The sequence below is a fragment of the Acanthopagrus latus genome, chromosome 2 (assembly GCF_904848185.1).
Source record: "Acanthopagrus latus isolate v.2019 chromosome 2, fAcaLat1.1, whole genome shotgun sequence".
Taxonomy (NCBI): domain Eukaryota; kingdom Metazoa; phylum Chordata; class Actinopteri; order Spariformes; family Sparidae; genus Acanthopagrus; species Acanthopagrus latus.
This window is the reverse complement of record NC_051040.1, coordinates 10,720,012-10,740,169: the sequence shown is the minus strand read 5'-3', so window position 1 is coordinate 10,740,169 and position 20,158 is coordinate 10,720,012. Positions and strand designations below refer to the sequence as shown.

At 45.0% G+C, this 20,158-nt stretch overlaps 1 protein-coding gene across 1 annotated transcript; it reads left to right on the top strand.

Annotated features, from left to right (window-relative positions):
- Positions 1-267: 267 nt before the first annotated feature.
- On the top strand, positions 268-20,019 carry LOC119033894 (mediator of RNA polymerase II transcription subunit 13-like). The gene is made up of 30 exons (XM_037124480.1): positions 268-1,172; positions 1,945-2,179; positions 3,632-3,800; positions 6,458-6,603; positions 6,688-6,888; positions 7,316-7,510; positions 7,601-7,757; positions 7,851-7,958; positions 8,050-8,769; positions 8,866-9,082; positions 9,933-9,963; positions 10,084-10,205; positions 10,320-10,410; positions 10,502-10,698; positions 10,788-10,987; positions 11,515-12,404; positions 12,522-12,689; positions 12,791-13,014; positions 13,136-13,331; positions 13,426-13,816; positions 14,780-14,996; positions 15,911-16,102; positions 16,190-16,413; positions 16,502-16,644; positions 16,724-16,882; positions 16,964-17,146; positions 17,241-17,386; positions 18,451-18,615; positions 18,877-18,977; positions 19,068-20,019. The coding sequence occupies exons 1-30, from the start codon at positions 1,107-1,109 to the stop codon at positions 19,198-19,200; spliced, it is 6,387 nt and encodes a 2,128-aa protein (XP_036980375.1). The 5' UTR covers positions 268-1,106; the 3' UTR covers positions 19,201-20,019.
- Positions 20,020-20,158: the final 139 nt, after the last annotated feature.

Sequence of the window (20,158 nt, the reverse complement as noted above, 5' to 3'; positions counted from 1 at the left end):
TGCATGAAAAAAAATCTCAGACAGACAATACAACCAGGCTCTTATGTATATCCATCATGCAAAAAGATATTTTTCCCCACAACTAAATTTTAAAAGTATTATAATTTTTCTTGCCATGCAGAAGATGTTGCTCTAGAGAAACATGTTTAGTAACAGGCACCAGTGGAGGAGCGACCACTGACTGTATGACAGATGCACCGGAGCTCTCATCTTGTAAACTGTGAAGTCATGGAGCTACTTGAAGACGGATGACGCCCCCATTACCACAAATTGGCCAATAGGAGTTGAGAGGCAGAGTTGTCCTCCTGGCCGCCATTAAAGAATTCAATCCATGAACTGAAATAATGGAAATCTGCAGGACCCATGGATCAGGCAGAGGAAAAGTAGCCGATGAGTAGCCTCGCCGATTTGGCATTTCGTCCGTGTTGAGAGTAGTTTTACTATGACGGAGCGCTGTGATGGTTTTAGCGGAAAGGAGGGCGGTGTAGCTAATTGTTTTATTTAGCTAGCAAGCTAGCGTTGGTTGGAGCTCTGGTATGTTAGCTTTTGTGCTAGCAGGCTAGGAGAGATCAGGGGGAGGGGAGAGTTCCTTTGCTTTGAAATTGTTTCAGATCAGCTAGCTGGCATTAGCATTAGCACACCAGGGACTAAGCTTTCGGGGTGAAGTTTTTGTTTTAGTTTTCGAGCTCGTATTTGTTTTTTATTGCGCATCCAACTTTTCTGCTGTTTGATTCAGCGTTAGTCCAGGTCATGTTAACGTTGACTATTAGACGTTGAGGTAATGTAGCAGCAAGCTTGCGGCTAACCAGATCAGACAATACATTTCAAATAGGATTGATGAATCGAATAGCTAGAAGCTTACAGTTGACGCTATCTGGCTGCCTGTCTAACGTTAGCATAGCTACCTGGCTAGCGGCGGCTAGCGCCGGTTAGAAGTTGTCTGGTTGACTAGCGGTGGTAGCTAGCTGTAGCTAGCAAGTTGGTCAGCGCTTTAACGGGATAATTACAACTGAACATCGCTTCGCCAGCGAGTTAAGAAGATCAACTATTGCCCCCGATGGTGATTGAGACAATGGACTTTAACGTTACAACCACGCAGTGAAAGGATGAGTTCGTGCTTTGTACCAAACGGGGCCAGTTTGGAGGATTGCCACTCCAACCTCTTCTGCCTGGTAAGTCTCTGTGCTCTCTGCGCTAGCTAGCGTTAGCTTTGATACTGAGAGGCCAGAAAGCCATTTTGGCTAATCAGGCAACAAGCTTTGTAACGTCAGTTGCAGACTGGCGTGAAGGCATCGGGCCTGCAACTTGCACATCGTTATCTAACGTTAGCTAACTTTCACAACAGAGACAACACACGCTGCAGGTTTATTTTATTCAAGGGTTTCTCACGAATATGGCGTAATTGTGTGTTTACACTGCTTTGGTGACAGAAATGGACTGCTAGCATTAACGTTAGTTACATGATGGTAACAGGTCAGGCTAACAGGGGAATTTCTGGAAACATGTCACAAACATCCTGTTTTTACTTCGATTAAAGTGACACTGCAGCACTAAAAGATGAACAAAATGCAAGATTAGTTTGATAGTTTGTGTTTTATTTTCTGCCAACTACTCTGTGTTTAGACTGACTTGCAGTGGTGCGTCACTAGTTGTAAATGACTGGTGAGTAAATGGCTACATGACAGTTATTTTCAGGCACGATTGTGTCACATGTACAACAAAGTGCTGCAAAAACTTTCCAAGATGTCAGCACATCTCACATGTCAACTTTTCTTACTGAAAGTGATTCTCTGTATGACGGGACATGCATTACTTTCTGTGTGGAGGGAAATAAGCCTCTCAACCACCGAGTTCTGCAGTCAACAACAGATGATCGGTGATGATGATGATGATGATGATTGATGATTAAATTCTCGTATTGTTTTTTCTCTTCCCCTCTTTCAGGCCGATTTGACTGGAATTAAATGGCGGCGATTTGTGTGGCAAGGACCCACCTCTTCACCCATCCTTTTCCCTGTGACTGAGGAGGACCCTATCCTGTGTAGTTTCAGCCGATGCCTGGCGGCAGATGTGCTGAGTGTGTGGAGGAGGCACCACACCCCGGGTCGCAGAGAGCTCTGGCTTTTCTGGTGGGGGGATGACCCCAGTTTCGCCGAGCTTATCCACAATGAACTCTCAAGTAAGTGCAGTCAACATCACCTCGAAAATCAACACGTCTCCCGCAGGCTCAAAATGAAACAATTGAATTCTCACAATATCACAGTAGGTTAAACTAAGATACACTTCTCTGCTTAGTATGAATAAGAACACTGTTCATGTGCTTTCTATACAATCTAAACAGGCGGTTCAGTGCTTTGGAATAATCACTCTTCTAGATGTTGAAATCAGATAAAAACGCCTGTAATTGTTGCTGTTATTACTTTCTAGAGCTGCTGCGCTGACAGAGAGTTGCAGGCAAAATTAGTCCATTTGTGGAAACTCGGTTCATGTTTAAACACGTTGGATGTTAGATGCCGATGCCAACCATTTTAACTACGGCAAAGAGTTCTAATGCAGTTTTAATGATACAAAGTCTGATGATAATAACTTATGATAGACCGACCGATTTGTGGCTAACAGGTCTTTTAAAGTCTCTAAAGCCTTGTGGAATCTATTGGCTCGCAGCCACCGAGGTAGAGACTTGTATGGCAGCATAAGAACAAGCTGTTGTGCATCACAGTCACCTGAAAAATTCCTGACTTTGGAGGAAGGGTTCATTCAAGTTTTTTTTGAAGGTATATGATGCAGGATTTTTCTGGGGAAAAAAATGTAGACAAAAATGATTATTCAAGTTGTGGTGCCTCTATCTGCAGAGGCCTTTCACTTGTTGTGAGCTCAGGATGTAGGAACATGGTTGACTGTTGAGTCTCATACCCGGGTCATGAAATACCAATGTCTGGAAACCAAACCGTTGTTGAATGAGACTCAAGAATCGACCATCTTTTTCCAGAATCGCCTGTTTGCAGTCAGTGGCTGACAAATCCTGCAAAACATGCCTTAATAACGATGTTTGTGAAAAAATGTGCCACGAAAAAGCACCAAAAATGTCCATGAGTAGGCTTGACCTGCAGAACACATGTAGAACTGATCACAATGTTTCACTTTATTTGTAAATTTTCCGTTAATCTTAACAGTTCCAGGACTTCTTGCATCTTGTTATTGTATTATAACTAATAAGATGGATGAACTCAAATGTTTGTCATATGTTTTAAATGGGCTATTTAAATTATTACTTTGCTCAGTTGTTTACAAAGTCTGGTGCATCTCCCTACAGTACAGTCAATAAGTCTGAGACCACTAGACAAAATATTTCTGAAATCCCTATTTTTTTTTTTAAATTTCATGCTGGAATGGGCTCCACAAGTTTGTCAAATCATGCCAGGACAAACTTGTGGGGTCCATGCTTGCTCAAATACATGCAGTCATTAAAGCAAGAGAGGCACATCACACATACGATATTTTCAAATATCCAAATTTTCTCTCAAATTGTTAAAATGATATAATCATTTGTAATGAGAAAATAATTTTAAAGCCAAGTATCAGGTTTATTTGTTGAAAGCATGTGGTTTAATGATGTCTGCCTTGTTTCCAGGTGAGGAAGATGGCGAGTGGGAGAGCGGCCTGTCCTACGAGTGTCGAACGCTCCTGTTCAAGGCCATCCACAACCTGCTGGAGCGCTGCCTCATGAACCGCGGCTTCGTCCGCATCGGCAAGTGGTTCGTCAAGCCATACCAAAAGGAGGAGAAGACCATCAATAAGAGGTATATCCGGCTTCAGCAAAGTTATATGACATGCCGTAAATTGTCAAATTAAAGCCCACAATGAGCTAATTGTCAGGTCAGAAGTTATACTTAGGGTGCCTTCTGTTGGAGTGCTCGGGAACTGCCTGAGACTCCCCCTGTTGTATTAGAACAACACAGTGCTGCTATACTCGGCTGTCTTCTTACTCACTGCTGACTGATGCTGCTTGTGTTAAGCGACTGTTAATGAATCTCAACCTCTTCCAGTAAAAATGAAGAGATTATGCCTCCTGGAAAGCCTGAAACATTTCAATATGACCATTACTTTTACTGGATGTCTTGAATTGTACTCATGCTGCTCAGGCTTTGAAACATGTGGAGGTTGGCTATTACAGTTGTCTTTATAAAGAGATGGATTACAGTGTATTACGGTGACATATTTGTTGCGTGAAGCATTGTGCTTGTTCAGGACGGATGATTATGTGTGTTGTACATGCGTGTTCTGCCTCATCGGGCAGATGTCCACACTGTTAAACTACTCATAACAATTCCTGGCCTCTGACGGCCTTTAATAGTCAAGATTCCCATTTGGGATTCAACTGGAGAAATTCTGCTTGCAGCTGTATTGTTTTAACTCTGTTGTTCCAAGATGATGCCTGTTTCTGGGAATGAGGCATCGGAGGAGGAAAAATGGCTTGAACAGATTGACACTAGACTTGGCATCAGCAGTGTAACAATGACACAAGACCGTTTACTACCTGATGTGCTGATTTAACTACTGTTAGGTTTTTTGGGTCTACTGTTAGATTTGTTGAGCATTCTTGAGTTAGTTTGAACTCACTGATAAGGGTTACCATCTTCATACCTCAAGTGTTGGAGACTGTTGTTCTTCTTACTTTGCATGTTGCAGGCATCAAATTAATAAGTAGAGCAGCACTCGGTACGTCCGTCATGGCTCAACAGTCCCCTTTAATTCAGTCAGGCCTAATCCAATGTCAAATAATTTAGATATCTGCATCCAGATTTTTATTTGGATACATCTCAGTTTGTACTCACTTATTGACACCAGCCACCTGTTTTATTTCACACTAGATCCACGGGTTATTTCCTGAGAAATAAGGGGATTACATTTTTTCTTTCTTTTTAGGGCCCTGTTTTGCAATGTGTAAGCTAGTGAGAAACAATTCCCAGATATGCTCTAAAAGTTAATGGGGTCTATTCTGTGTTGGGACCCATCCTTTTTCCAAGTTTCGTGGAAATCTGTTTAGTAATTTTTGTGTAATCACAGGGGATTTTGTTGACCTGCAAACAAACAGTTGGACATAGGCGAAAACAGAAGTTTTGCAGTTTGAACTTTAAATATGTTTTCTTTGTACTGTATTCATTTGGAAGGAATCATTGCATCCTGTTATTATTCATGGTTTCAGGGTTAACAACTAGATCCAAGTTGCATTGACTCACCAAAGTTCCTGCAGTTCCCAGAGAACGTGTTGATTCCTGGAATGAAATCAGATAATGCTGCGATGGAGCATGACGGGATTATTACTGTTAATGTAATGGCATAATCAGCCTGACACATTCTCACCTGTTTTGATAGCAGCATGTTGCATAATTGCAACATCAGTTTAGACAGTTCCAAAGCTATTAATAGAGCACCACTTCCAGGGTAATGTTTAATGTCCACCTCCACTTTCCCCAACTGCACAGTAGAGCTGCTCTCTGTTGTTGTTGTAGAAATACAAGCTTGAGGTGAACCAGCGGCGGCACATAAATAACTGTCTGGTTCAGAGAGGGGTTCTGTGCAGCTGCGTTTCCTTACCTCTCGCACATAACATAACGGCGGTGACATAGATTTAGCGTCGCCCTTGCCCTTGAGTGAGGGGGGCTGCCGGTGTATCCTGGAGTTCCCTAACAAGCTAATTCAAGCCTCTGCTTTTTGGCTGTGTTGATCCAAGCTGACTTGTGTTTGATGCACAGCCCCTTGGCTCGGCTCCCTCTGGCAGCTTCGCCCAATGCTTTCAGTGAGTTTTAGCAGCTATATAAAAGAGTTGTTGCATGGTGCAGGAGGGGGATTTTCTTGCTCGCTGGTGTCGAGCTTCTGTTTTTGCATAAAGATGTCTACAAGTGTGTGTTGAGGCAGCACCTCTGACAGAAGAGTCTGGCAGCCTCGCTGTCGCCTGCCTGCCCTCTCTGGCTGGTAAACAGGGCAGTCTTTGGAAAATGCTGAGTGTGCACTGTGGTTTTACAGCAACCATGTCAACAAGTACTATTTTAGTGCATTTAGCCGCCTGGCCTTCCAGAGGTAGTTAGAAAATAAATGTGAATATTGTTTTAACAACGCAGGACTATAATAATCTCCAGGCGTATTTCTGACTTTTTTTTTTTTTGCCTGTGCGTTGCGAGATGTTTTGATAAAGATTCAGACTGTGGTGAAGCACAGCGTGTTATGTGTTACATCTGATTTGAGGTGTCAACGGGCTGTCATGTCTCACTGAAAGCAACAGTTGTGACCTGAAAGCTTGATGGATCAAATATGCAAGGAACTGCTCTTCTCGCATCGTCAGTTTTCAGTCCTCTCTTTCCCTCTCGAGTAATTCCTAACAATGATGGAGTGGACACTGATAACCTGATCAGCTTGGTACAAATATCTCTAAACATTACAACACCTCTTTTCGCAGCGAGCACCTGTCCTGTGCGTTCACCTTCTTCGTGCACGGCGACAGCAACGTGTGCACGAGCGTGGAGATCGCTCAACATCAGCCTCTCCAGCGACTGAGTGAGGAGCACCTGAGCCTCGCCCAGCAGAGCTCCAGCCCTTTGCAAGGTAGGTCCAAGTGTTTTTGTAACGCAGTTTCCTTTGGGGTTATTAATGGCATTGTCTTACATAAGTATCCTCTCTGCCCTGCAGTCATCCTGAGCCCGTATGGCTTGAACGGGACCCTCACCGGGCAGGCTTTTAAGATGTCAGACCACCCAACTCAGAAGCTCATAGAGGAGTGGAGGCAGTTTTATCCCATTAGCCCCAATCCCAAGGAGGTCAAGGAGGAAGACAAGATGGAGGATTCGGATTGGGAGGACGACTCACTGGCAGCTGTGGAGGTCCTCGTTGGTAAGAGACCATAACATGTAAACGAGACTTTGATGATTGTTGTGTCGAGCTTTGTATTTTTATTGCATTTTAAAGAGTAATTTCAGTGATGTAATAATTTTCACTGGGTTTGAGTGATACAGGGCTGAAAAGTCAAAGTTTAGAAAACTGACATCCTGGGATTTGTTGACTAGTAATACGTAGTGTCTTGCAATAAGTTGTAGGGTGTCCTTTTGAATAAAAAGATGTACTGGAGATCAACATATAGCTGCATACAAATGTAGGAAAGTCTCAGTCTCTGAGTTTTTTTGTGCACTAATGATATGGATATGTATAGACTTTAAAAAAACAAAACACATCAAACCAACTGAATTTTCATCGAGACAATGCTCTCAATCTTAAAATTGTTGATGCATTTTTTGATATATAATTGCCTGTTTGGTTGCAGCGGGTGTGAGGATGGTTTACCCCTCCTGCCTGGTGCTTCTCCCCCTGTCGGATCTGCCGGCTGTGGTCCCTCAGGGCTCAGCCAACACTTCAGGAAGCCTGTGTGGTGCTCAGCAGGGCCAGGCGGCCCACAGAGATCCTGCCATGTCCTCTGTCACTCTGACTCCTCCGACGTCACCGGAGGAGGCTCAGACTGGTGAGTCTTGGAGCTGTACGATGAGGAGACATACACATTTTTCAGCCTGAAATGCTGCATACTTAGTGTTGCACTTTCTTTGTCTTGCAGATTATCAGCCTGCCCAGAGGTGGCTCAAGTTGTCCTCTGCATCCGACGGCTACAGCTCTAACAACACTCTTCATGGGGGTAAAATCCCTCGCAGGCTGGCCAGCCAGATGGTGGAGTCTGTGTGGCAGGAGTATAATATAAACCGTACAGGGCACAAGTATGTTATCATCATCTCTTCCTCAAAATTAGCATTGCCAGTCAAAGAAGTGCCTCCGTGCTGACTGAAATGTGAATGTTCCCTTTTTGATAGGAGGAAGTTTACAACCTTGACCAATGGCACCTGTGAGGATGAGTCCGACAAGGCTGGACTTTGGGATTTTGTGGAGCCCACTCACAGGCCGCATTGCAACTGCTCTCGGTAAGTTGAATGATGCATTCACATGGTTGATGATGATTTTTGTTTATAATAAAGAAAGTATCTTATTAGTATTGTTTCCTTTTTTACGTAGACATAAGAATCAGAAGCAGCGATCCAACAGCACCTCAGGACACCTGCCTTCATCTGGCCAGCCCGCCCAGCCGGCCCCCAAGCACAAGCTGGGCGAGAAGCTGGAGAAGGGCGAGAAGCAGCAGAAGAGGCCGCAGACGCCGTTTCACCACCGCAACTCTGTGAGCGAGGAGCAGTCGCTGGAGCCGCAGACTCAGAGGCTTTGTTTAAGGTCGCAGGAGGAGGGCTCGTATCCCAGCCTGCACCACGTCGACACGGTGCCCTCCAAAGCCCCCACGCTGCACACGCACGGCCCGCCCGCTGACCTTGTCGGATCGCCGCCCCCGCCTCCTCTCAGCCCACACCCGTGCGACCACGTAGAAGGTGACATGACTCCAGGTGGCATGAAGAACTCGTCCACGCCCATCCACCAACCGTTCTACCCGCCGTCAGTGGAGCCCTGTCTGCTGCCACAGAAGGGCTCGTCTGAGGAGACTCCGCTGGAGAACATGCCCATGCCTCTGCCCTTCCCCCCAGCCTACAGTGAAACCTTGGAGCCCACCGTCTTTGTGGGCTCAGCCATCAACCCTAATGAAGACTCCACCCACAACCCCTGGAAGTATTTCAACCTGCCTAGGAAGAAGGCCACCAACTTCCTGACACCAGCGCTACCTGTGGATAAAATCCGAAATGACGATTCTGGGGGAGGCGGAGGATCAGAGAGTGTCGTGTCCATCACTGAGTACGTGTTTCATCACTCATCATCAGCTGCATTGAAACAAAGTGTAGACTGTCTGCATCTTTTCTAAGCATCTGTGTGTAATCACTTTCCTCTCAGGGTGATGTCGGGCTCCACGCATCCGCTGAAGGTGTCCCAGGAGCTGGTCAAGACTTACGCCCAGCGGAGAAACAGCCATCTTGTCTCCGCCACAGGAGACGGAGAACACAGCGAGGAGCCAGACCCGTACGCCTTTGTCGAGGGAGACGAGGAGTTTAGCTTCACAGAGAAGAAGGACAAGGCCGGAGCTGACAGAGAGGGCAACAAGAAACACAAGGTGGGTTGATTAAAGATCGTGGGAGTTCTCACTGACATCTGCTTCTGCTTCCCTTTTAAAGTATTTGCGGTACCTGGGGTGCATGCATGCATGAAAAGAGTCATGTGTTCCAGAGAAGTGATGATTTTTAAAGTCACATTTTGTTAGTGAGTCATGTTTTGTTTTTAAAATTCATGTCCCTTCAGTCTTTTTGCTATATTGTGGTACCAGAGTGTGAACGGCAATAGTAAGGGCTGTTGAATGTGTTTACTCTGACCAAAGTTTGCTTGTACCATACTTAAACCAATCAACCAATAATCAAAAAAAGTCAGCGAATAATTTTCTGAACTTAATCATTAAAATAACTTCAAGCATTTTAGTTTGGCTGTTTGGCTTTTGGTTACAGGTAGTCTGGTAAAAAATGAAAAAGAATGAGAAGGTTCTGTTATTTTGGCATCAGTACTGAAACACGGGCATCTGCTCTTCCTCACTGGTAATGAAATGTTGTCAAACAGTTCTCAGCTGTGGCAGTCCTCCAGTGTGTTTCTTAGAGCTGCAGTTTAACGCCAAAGTCCATGTTGGGATGTAGTGATCTGCAAACAAACAGAAGTTTATCACAGCAAATAAACTTTTGTTTGCGTTGGCCAATCCTTGTAATCACTCAACAGTGCCATGTGGAGTTTAATTGTAAACAAACAAAGGTGTTTATACTCAAGTGCAGGTGCGACTGTGTGCATGTGCACTCATAAAAACTACCTTAAGTTACTTTTAACATGTTGAGATTGTCAGAATATATCAGATAACCAGAGCTTTGTATGTCAGTAAAACTGGCAGCAGTTTTTTTTACAATTATTTTCTTTTTTCAACCCAGGGGGACGAAGGAGCTGGATCTTCAGCAGACGGTGAGAGCACCTTCCTTCTCTTTCTCTGTTTAGCACCTCAGTTTGACATTTAATTAGATAAAAAGTTTGGAGATTGATGTCTTGTTCAAGCTCTCCTCTGTACTTTGTTTTGCGGTGCAGACGGTCAGGGTCCATCCGGTAATAAACCTTTGGCCTCGACCAGCCTTATCCACGAGTTCGACTTGGCGGTTTCCTACAGCGACCTGGATAAAATCTTCAACTCAGATGAAGATGAGCTAACGGTGAGTGTATCGGTGTGGTGAATGAAATTGCTGGTGCTGCTGCTGATGTAAAGATTGTTGAAAATTGACACTGAAGATGTGCTGAGTAGATTTATTTTCTCTGTGTCTGTTCAGCCTGGATCCAAAAGAGCTGGAGTTGGTGGAGAGGACAAGTTTGGCTGTAAAGACTCCAAAGCGTCCACGTTGGACCCCCTGTCTTGCATAAGTAAGAAGACCAAGTATCAGTTGATCAGTGTGCGTTGTCATATTTATACGCACGTTGTTTCAAGAGATTTAACAACCCCTCGTTTCTCCAGGCTCAGCAGATCTGCACCAGATGTTTCCCACTCCGCCCTCCCTGGAGCAGCAGGGATACTCTCCCATGAACTCCGGCAGCAAGGATAGCCTGGAAGCAGGGGCAGGCCTCACCCTGTTGGATGGCAGCCAGCTCAACCACCACTTTAAGATGGAGGTGGAGGAGGGATTCTGCAGCCCGAAGCCATCTGAAATAAAGGTACGACATGTCGCACACCTGCCAAGTGTGGAGCAAGTGGAAAATTGTTGCTACATCAGTGTTGCTCACCCTACGCATTTTGCCTTCAGGACTTCTCCTTCGTGTATAAGACCGAGACAAGCCAGTTGTTCATCGGCTGTTCCATGTACGCCCCCCTGAAGACGCTACCCAGCCAGTGTCTGTTGCCTATCAAACTGCCAGAAGACTGTGTGTACACGCCCAGCTGGACCATGGGCAAAATGGAACTGATACCCCCAGTGACGAATGTCAACCTCCTCACCAAAGACAGGTTGGTGCATTTAGTGTCAACAGTGGGTCACAGCTGTCCTTCATTAGCAGATGGTGGTCCTCCAAAGATGGTCAGTTTATTTTAGAGCAGTGTCAAAGGGACTGTTACGGGATGAGCGCCAATTTATAGATGCCTGAGTTATTAAAGTAGATTTTCATTATGTTCATTTATGTGTTGGGCTGCAACTAACTAAATCAGTGTTTCACAAAACAAAAGATGATGTCCTTCAATGTCTTCTTTTGTCCACCACCCTAAGATATAGTTTGTTTATTGATTAATTGATTTATTAAAATAGTTGGTGATTGATTTAATAGTTGCCAACTATTATATTTTTTCAGCTCTATTTTATTGTTTATTGCAACATATAACTTGCTCATACAGGAATCTGTACAGTAACAGTTTTTACCTCAGCTCTGGATTATCACGTGGCATTCAGTCGTAGATGTTGCCATGAAACAACTAAAACTAACAAAACAAAGAATTGCAAGATGACTAAGTATTTTATCTCTGTCCATCTCTCCCAACAGTAATGTCCCAAGTGTGGAGCCAGACTACAGCCAGACCTACACCCCTCAGACCCACACCCCCTTCATGTCCAGCAGCGCCCCTCCCAGCAACAGTGGCACCGGCATCCTGCCCTCCCCGGCAACGCCGCGCTTCTCCGTGCCCACGCCTCGCACCCCACGCACTCCAAGGACGCCCCGCGGCCCTTCAAGCGTCCAGGGCTCCCTCAAGTACGACAACTCTGACCTTTACTCGCCCGCCTCCACTCCCTCAACCTGCCGACCGCTCAGCTCCGTTGAGCCGGCCACCGTGCCCTCCATCCCTGAGGCGCACAGCCTCTACGTCACCCTCATCCTCTCTGAGTCAGTCATGAACCTCTACAAGGACTGCAACTTTGAGAGCTGCTGTGTGTGCGTCTGTAACATGAACATCAGGGGTGCAGACGTGGGAGTGTACCTCAAGGACAACGGCGAGGCTCAGTACCCCTGCACTTGTGGCTTCAGCGCCGTCTCCAATCGGCGCTTCGGCCAGTTGGCCGGGTTGTTTCTGGAAGACGAACTTGACGTGGTGGGACGGGGCTCAGACTCCAGTCGGGACACGGAGCGGTGTTTCGAAGAGCTGCGAGCGTCCACGGCACACAAAGCCGGCGGCGTGATGGAGAAACCTCCAGATGAGCTCATCCTGCTGCTGCAGGACCAGTGCACCAACCCGTTCGCGCCGATGGCAGGCGTGGAGTACACCAAGCCGAGCTCAGCCACCAGCTCATTTCTGAGGGTGGAGGAGAGAGACTGTTACAACGACTGCTACATGGCCCTCGAGCACGGCCGGCAGTTCATGGACAATATGTCAGGGGGCAAAGTAGATGAAACACTAGTGAAAAGCACCTGTCTTCATCAGTGGCCAAAATGCAAATGTAAGTATTTTTGTATCAGTATGTCTTCTAATTACAAGATTATGTTCCTCACTTTTCATTCCTGACCTCAAGCATGTTCAAGTTAAGACTTCGTTTTCTTTGTTGTTCCTCCTGCAGCAGCCGACATGAGCAAGCTGTTCTCTCAGGATGTCCTGCGGGTGTTGTTGTCCCTCCAGCCTGTGCTGCAGGACACCATTCAGAAGAAGAGGAGTGTGCGTTCATGGGGCGTTCAGGGACCGCTCACCTGGCAACAGTTCCACAAGATGGCCGGGAGGGGATCATATGGTACGTTGAAATAGTTTGTGCCTCATCATACTTACCTCTAACAAATTTGGAGAGCAGTTTGTGGAATATCGTTGAACCATGTCCTCTTCATTTCGCCACAGGTACAGATGAGTCTCCCGAGCCTCTGCCAATCCCAACCTTTTTGGTCGGTTATGAATACGATTTTGTGGTGCTGTCTCCTTTCGGGTTGCCCTACTGGGAGAAGCTTCTCCTGGATCCTTTTGGATCACAGAGAGATGTGGGGTATGTCGTCATCTGCCCAGAAAACGAAGCTCTGCTCGGCAAAGCGAAGACATTCTTCAAAGATCTGAGTGCTATGTATGAGGTACGCACCTGGTGGATAAAACTCATCCTTCCTGTCACGACATGCCCACGAAACAGTTTCCCACTCTTGTGAAATGATTCACACTGTTTCATTGTCGCATTCACTCCCTATTTCTTGACAGGCATGCCAGCTGGGACAACACAGGCCCATCTGTAAGAGTCACCCAGAGGGCGTACTGAAGGTCGGCACCACAGAAGGAAGGAGCTTGACAGAGCAGCCCCTTAGTGACTGGTTCCTTAAGATGGCTGCCAGAGATGGAAACAATGAAGCCTTTAATAAGCTCAAACTCTTTGCTCAAGTGTGCCGCTATGATCTAGGTAACATCTTTAATTTTAAAACCCATCGTTTGTAAGAAACATGTTGTTTGTAAAAGTGATGATTAATATATATATATTTTTTTCTCTTTCTCAGCTCCATACCTTTCAGAGCAGTCTTTAGACGGCTCTTTGTTGTCGCAGCGCAGCCCCGTCGTGCCCTCCCCTGCCTCCTCCGCGTCATCCCAGACCTCCAGCTCTTCCAGCACCTCCTCAGGACCCCAGAGCACCAACACTACCAGCTCCATCACCAGCTCTGCCCAGTCGTCCCAGGTCAACAGCACCCCTTCCTCGTCCTCCTCAGGCTCCCAGACTATCGGGGGAATGGCCTCAGCCAAGCCAAGCTCCTACTCGCCATTTGGGACGGCAGGCTTGCAGGGCAACGCGTCTCAGAATGGACCGCAGTCAAACTCGCAGGGTGCCGGGGGGCTGGTGGAGAACGGACCCTCTGCCAACCAGCCTCAAGTGCCCGCAGAGGCGCCAGAGAGGTGAGCGTCAATTAATCATCCAGACAGAGAGATTGTATGTCCCTTTGTTTCACAGCTCTGAGAGTCATTTTGTTTTAAAACCATTTTCTGACAAAGCTGTCGCTCTGCTGACGGCTGATTTTCTTTTTGATAATGAAACATTTAATATCACAGTAAACACTCGCGTAAAAGTATAGTCACGCCAAGCCGACCTAGAGTCAGCGTGCATGTACTCGTACAGCGGACTCTTTTAACACCATAAAAACTGTCTGTGTTTAAGCTGCAACGGACGCTGTAGTCCACAACTGAGGGGATGCCAGATGTCTTTCATGCTTGTCATCCAGTGGTGCACGTGAACATACAAGACATGAGCAAAAGAGCAAAGCCAGTCGCTGCTTTTTTATGGTGGCAGCGCTGTGAGGCAGCTCGCAGACAGAAAGGATGCAAAAGATAATTAAAGATGCTGTTTCGATTGTTTTACTTACTTTTAAGTTGAAAAATATTCTCAAATTTAATTAAATTTTTAACATTAAACATTTCCTCTTATTGGCTAATCTCCAGTATTTATGCTTTATACATCCACAGTGTACTTATTGTTATTCTCCTGAGTAGGTGTGGGAATCAGAGTTGAGATAAAATTCACGGTACGCTGCCCACAGTCCTGTGGTTTGGTAATAATCAATACATTAGAGGATCAACTGTATAACCACAGAACACAAAATACACAGTTTATTATGTTTTTATTCACTGCATTGTGGTCTCAGATCGTCACTGGGATGAAACAGATGTACAAAAAAAGCTCACTGCCTTTTTATCACACACACCAACTGCAACTTGTGCATGGCGGTGTGTCACACACAATATTGATATTTGACGCCAGCATAGCAATCTTTAGGAGTAACTGTGGCATGATTTTGATTGTGTGGTGACCTCTTGCTCATCTGTGTTGTATTCACGTAAAAATCTTTTGTCTTGTCTCATCAGCACAATGGAGAGAGACAAAGTGGGGAAGCCGACAGACGGGGAGTCGCACGCCGTGTCCTTCCCGCCTGCCATCGTGGTGTACATTGTCGACCCGTTCAGCTACGAGGACGCGGACAGAGAGGTCCACTCCAGCGCCTACACGCTGGGCTTACTGCGCTGCTACATGGAGATGCTCCAGTTCCTGCCCGCGCGCATCAGGAACGCAGTCTCAGTGCAGGTACGAGCCAGCGTCACAGTCTCGTTGTTTGTTTACTTAGTAATTGAGTCTAGCACAGTATCAGTAGAGGGACCGGTTAAGATCACACAGTTGCTGATGAGCTGTGATTGTTGTTGTCTTTGCCAGTTTAGTTCCAGCAGAGCAGGTTAGCAGCAGCCACAAAGGGAGGTGAGAAAGAGCAGGGGACTCATTAGCAGCCACTAATAGAGGTGTTAACTTCCACACCTGTGATGTAGTGACACAAGATTGCGTCAACATGCCAAAGGGAATATTTGAAGCAGTGGAGGTGTGAACGTGGTAACGATTCACTCACAGCAGGTTTAATATCCTTCTACTTATCTTGTGTTACTGCATTTTTTCTTTTTTCATATTCATACTTGATTTGATTTTTGGTAGCCTTTAATTAAAACATGCATGTGCTGCTGTAGAAGCAGTACATTTTTAGATGGAATTCAGTTTATTTTACACATTATTTGTTCATTCAGTTGCTCAAACATTGCTTTGAACTTAAAAACAAATATTTAAGGTATACTTTAAATAAAACAAATGATAAAAACACCTGTTTCCCCCTGGGTTTTGTTCTTGTAAATTTGTGACTTTAATCTCAGAATCTTTGAGGTTTTTTTTCTCACAAATTTACATTTAACTCTTTGCCAATATTCTTGGAATGTAAAATTAAATTAGATAATTATAATGATTAGTTGCATGACAGGAAATTTGCATTGTTTCCACTGCAAATGAGATAGCAAAGTATACATTAGCATTTATTAAAAAAAAAAAAAAGATATGAAAAATATAATCAAGAAAACAAACTCAACAGTTGAATTTTTACCGTTGCACACGGGAATTACAGCTTAACAAATGTGTGTCCACAACCCTGCCTGAAGTTACACACTGTTACCTGTTCTTCTCAGATTGTTCCCTGCCAGTATCTGCTGCAGCCAGTGCACAGCGGGGAGCGTCATGTCTACGGCCAGCACCTCAAGTCGCTGGCCTTCTCCGTGTTCACTCAGTGCCGTCGGCCTCTGCCCAACTCCACCAACTTCAAGGCTCTGACAGGCTTCGGCCCCGGTCTCGCCATCGACATGGCACTCAAGAACCCAGAGGTGACGGCTTGTAATTCTTGAAAAAAGGACACGGTCAGACATTGTGTTGTCTTTCTTTTTAAACTAACCAGTTTTCTCTTCGTGCAGAGGCCCGAGTGTCTGCGTTTGTACACGCCGCCCTTCATATTAGCTCCTGTGAAAGACAAGCAGACAGAGCTTGGGGAAACGTTCGGTGAGGCCTCACAGAAGTACAACGTCCTGTTCGTCGGCTACTGTCTGTCCCACGACCAGCGCTGGCTGCTGGCCTCCTGCACTGACCAGCACGGAGAGCTGTTGGAGACCTGCATCATCAGTATTGATGTCCCCAACAGGTAGGTGCACTTGTGTACAGAAACAAAAACATGCAGCATGCAGGATCCTTAGTCGATATTTAAAGTCCACGTGTTGTGTGTGGTTCAGGGCTCGCAGGAAAAAGGGCTCAGCCAGGCGAGTGGGTCTGCAGAAGCTGTGGGAGTGGTGTCTCGGCCTGGTGCAGGTGACATCTCTGCCGTGGAGGGTGGTCATTGGACGGCTTGGTAGAATGGGTCACGGCGAGCTGAGAGGTACACACACACCTGCAAAACATGTAGCTGTGAAGACATGCATGAACACACACACTGATGTGCTCTCATCTTCTTCCAGACTGGAGTATTCTTCTGAGCAGGAGGAACCTGCAGTCTCTCAGTAAACGTCTGAAGGAGACATGCAAGCTGTGCGGCATCTCTGCTGCTGACACTCCCAGCATCCTTAGCGCCTGTCTGGTCGCCATGGAGCCCCAGGGTTCCTTTGTCATCATGCCAGGTAAAAGGAAAAAAAAAGGTGATGTGGTTATTCTAAAGTTGTAACAGTGAGACTGATGGTTCCTCCGTCCTGTCCCTGCAGATTCTGTGTCGACGGGTTCAGTGTTTGGCCGCAGCACCACACTCAACATGCAGACATCGCAGCTGAACACACCTCAGGACACATCCTGCACACACATCCTGGTGTTTCCCACCTCAGCCATGGTGCAGGTCAACACTAACACCACAGAGCCCATCGACATCAACTTCAACCCCATAAATCCTGGTACGTCTCAAGATACTGAAGGGACTTTTTTCTGTGAGAGAGACGCTCAGTCAAAGTCAAACCCTGAGCTCTCTGTGTGTTTTTCTCTCTGCAGACGGATCTGATGGAATGGGAATCTTTGACCTGTTTGACAATGACATGGTGGATCCAGACCTCATCAACATCCTGCCCAACTCCCCCACGACCTCCCCTGTTCACTCTCCTGGCTCCCACTACCACCAGGGGGGAGATGGAAGCAAGGTCAGTCATCTTTTAATAACCCAACAATTAAATGTAGTTTTTAAAAATTATAGCAAACTTAATTTACATAGCACCATTCTTAAGAACGTTACAAAGTGCTTGCCAAAAAGAAAACAGACAAAGCAGTTAAAATAAGAATAAAATCATGTCCCGTTTTTAATGTAAATAGAAATGTATATCAAACATTCAAATCTCGCACAGAGGGAGAGATTTTTGGAAGAGATTTAAAAGAAAGCAAGAGACTCGGTGTGTCTGAGTTCAATGACAAAAGTCTCTCATTGTAAACTGAGATCAAACCAGCACAGCTCCATCCACAGATGTCATTGTTCCGGAGCGGAGGTGCACAGACACTTTCAGTTGAGGCCCAAAACAGAAACTTAATGGTAGTACAGACAATGGAAGCAAACACATATCATATCGCAAGGATCCCAAGTTTCTTTTATTTACAGACTTTCTGCACAAAAGTATCAACCTGATGGCCATGTTCGGGTTATGAAACACAAAAGATTAGAAATCCTACATATTGAAAGTTTCTTTTCTTTGTTTTATTTAAGAAAATAAATAAATAAATTGAACCTTAATAAGAGGCCCAAGTTGGCACACAAGCCCCATTTTGGGCAGCCCATGTCAATTGGGTACATAAGTTAATAAATTAAACCATAAGACTAATCACCTGCATGTCTGCTATGACAAAGATCCGAGACAGTTTGACACTTCAATTTTATGGAATTGTATTTTTTTTTACCCTCAAAAAAAAAGGTACAATTTTGTGTAAAAATTATGTTTTGACCCAGTGAATGTGAATGATGTCTTGTTTGAGATGAATCCAGATGTTTGAAACTAGTTACCTGCCCCTGGGCAGATTTAAAAAAAACACATTTTCTTTAACCTGACAGTAAAACTTAGTCTATATAACAGGAATTGGTCAAAGGATTTAAGTAAGTTTAACTGTAAACAGAATATAAATAACATTGCAAAAAATAAATCTCAAACCCTTTCAAATTCAAAACTCGTGCTGTAGAAGTCTTGTTCCGTTGATTAATTCCGTCGGCGTCGTCTTGCAGGGTCAGGGTGCAGACCGGATGGAGTCCCACGAGGAGGCTCTGAACATCCTGCAGCAGCCGATGGCCTTGGGCTACTTCGTCTCCACCGCCAAGGCTGGACCGCTGCCCGACTGGTTCTGGTCGGCCTGCCCTCAAGCTAAGAACCAGTGCCCGCTCTTCCTCAAGGTACACCAGCACTAAAACATTTATTTTGTAATTGTTTGTTTGAGTCAGTCACATTCAATTAGGGTTTCAGCTAATTGTATTATTTTCATCAGTGGTTCATTGGCTGATTATTTCTCTACTTCTTGTTATATCTTAAGTTCTCTTGTTGGTTTGTTTGCAGGCAGGAGCCAGATCATTTTAGATTTTAGAAACATCACAGATTTAGACCAAATATGTTTTAATTTTGAATCTAATTTGTATCTCCATCTTTTCTTCCCCCAGGCCTCTCTGCACCTGCACGTGTCTTCTGTCCAGTCAGATGAGCTTCTCCACAGTAAGCACTCCCACCCCCTGGACTCCAACCACACCTCTGATGTGCTCAGGTAAGCTGCTCAGATCAGAAGAGCCTGTATGATAAAATAAATAGAAGGACTTGTATCAACTCTGCCATCTGTCTGCCGTCTACATGATAGATTCGTTCTGGAGCAGTACAACGCCCTCTCCTGGCTGACATGCGACCCTGCCACCCAGGACCGACGCTCCTGTCTGCCCGTTCACTTCGTGGTGCTCACCCAGATGTACAACTTTATCATGAACATGCTCTGAACTCTAAAAACGGGATCAAACTGCTGAGATCTGATCAGTCGGAGTCGTGGATGTCCTGCTGCGAAGGAATCCCCGACGCTCGAAGGACCTCACACTCCATCAGGGCAAACGTGGAGGAAGCATCCCTCTTCCTAAATCCTCCCTGGTGTATCTCACACAACACTGACTGACTGACTGACTGGAAGTTTCCAATCAACCAATCAATCAATCAGATGCCAAGAATCCATTTTAAGCGTTTTGGAAGATCAAGGGACGTTTCATAAAGGAGAATAAATTGTCTTTTTAATGACTGTAGATTGCAATCTATGAAATTTTATCTTAATGAAATGCCTGCATATATTATTTATTGTAAGTTTTTAAATGTGGAATTTTTAATGCTTAATATCTTTTATATATTACAAATCCTAGAGGGTGTGTACATCTCACTGTAAAGGAATTGGTTTAAAAAGTGTAATTTTCTCAATTACAACACGGACAAACCTGTTCAAGTGAATTTGCTGTAGATTGCTTTTAGAATATTATTTTTTCAAAGGGTACAGACCTTTTTATTGCCATGCTGTAAAAATGAAGTAAAAAGCTGGCCTGGGCATTTGTGTCCCACCCAATGAGTGGATGAGACTTACCTCTCTGTCTGCTTTGGCTCCAGAGTCTCTCGCACAGTAACTCAATGAGCTCTGAAGAGGAATTAAAAGGTACATTGTCAGATTATATATTTTATATAACAGATTTAGGTAATTGTGTGTGTATATGTGTACATATAATTGTGTGCCGCTACTGATGGTGCAGCTTCTGTTTTAGGAATAAAGTGCGTCTACCTTATCCTCTTTTGTTCGGGTTGGCTTGTTTTTGACAGGTTTGAAAAGCTTTGGGTAAATAAATATTTCTCATCTTAAAGAAAAAGAAGTACTCCGGTGATTTAATGTTGCACTTGCCTGAAGATGTAGATGAAGGTTCTCAG

Coding starts and splice junctions, on each gene's coding strand:
- LOC119033894 (XM_037124480.1), top strand. CDS start 1,107: ATGAGTTCGTGCTTTGTACCAAACGGGGCCAGTTTGGAGGATTGCCAC. Junction 8,770..8,865: donor AGTGTCGTGTCCATCACTGA/GTACGTGTTTCA, acceptor CTTTCCTCTCAG/GGTGATGTCGGGCTCCACGC. Junction 10,699..10,787: donor CGAAGCCATCTGAAATAAAG/GTACGACATGTC, acceptor TTTTGCCTTCAG/GACTTCTCCTTCGTGTATAA.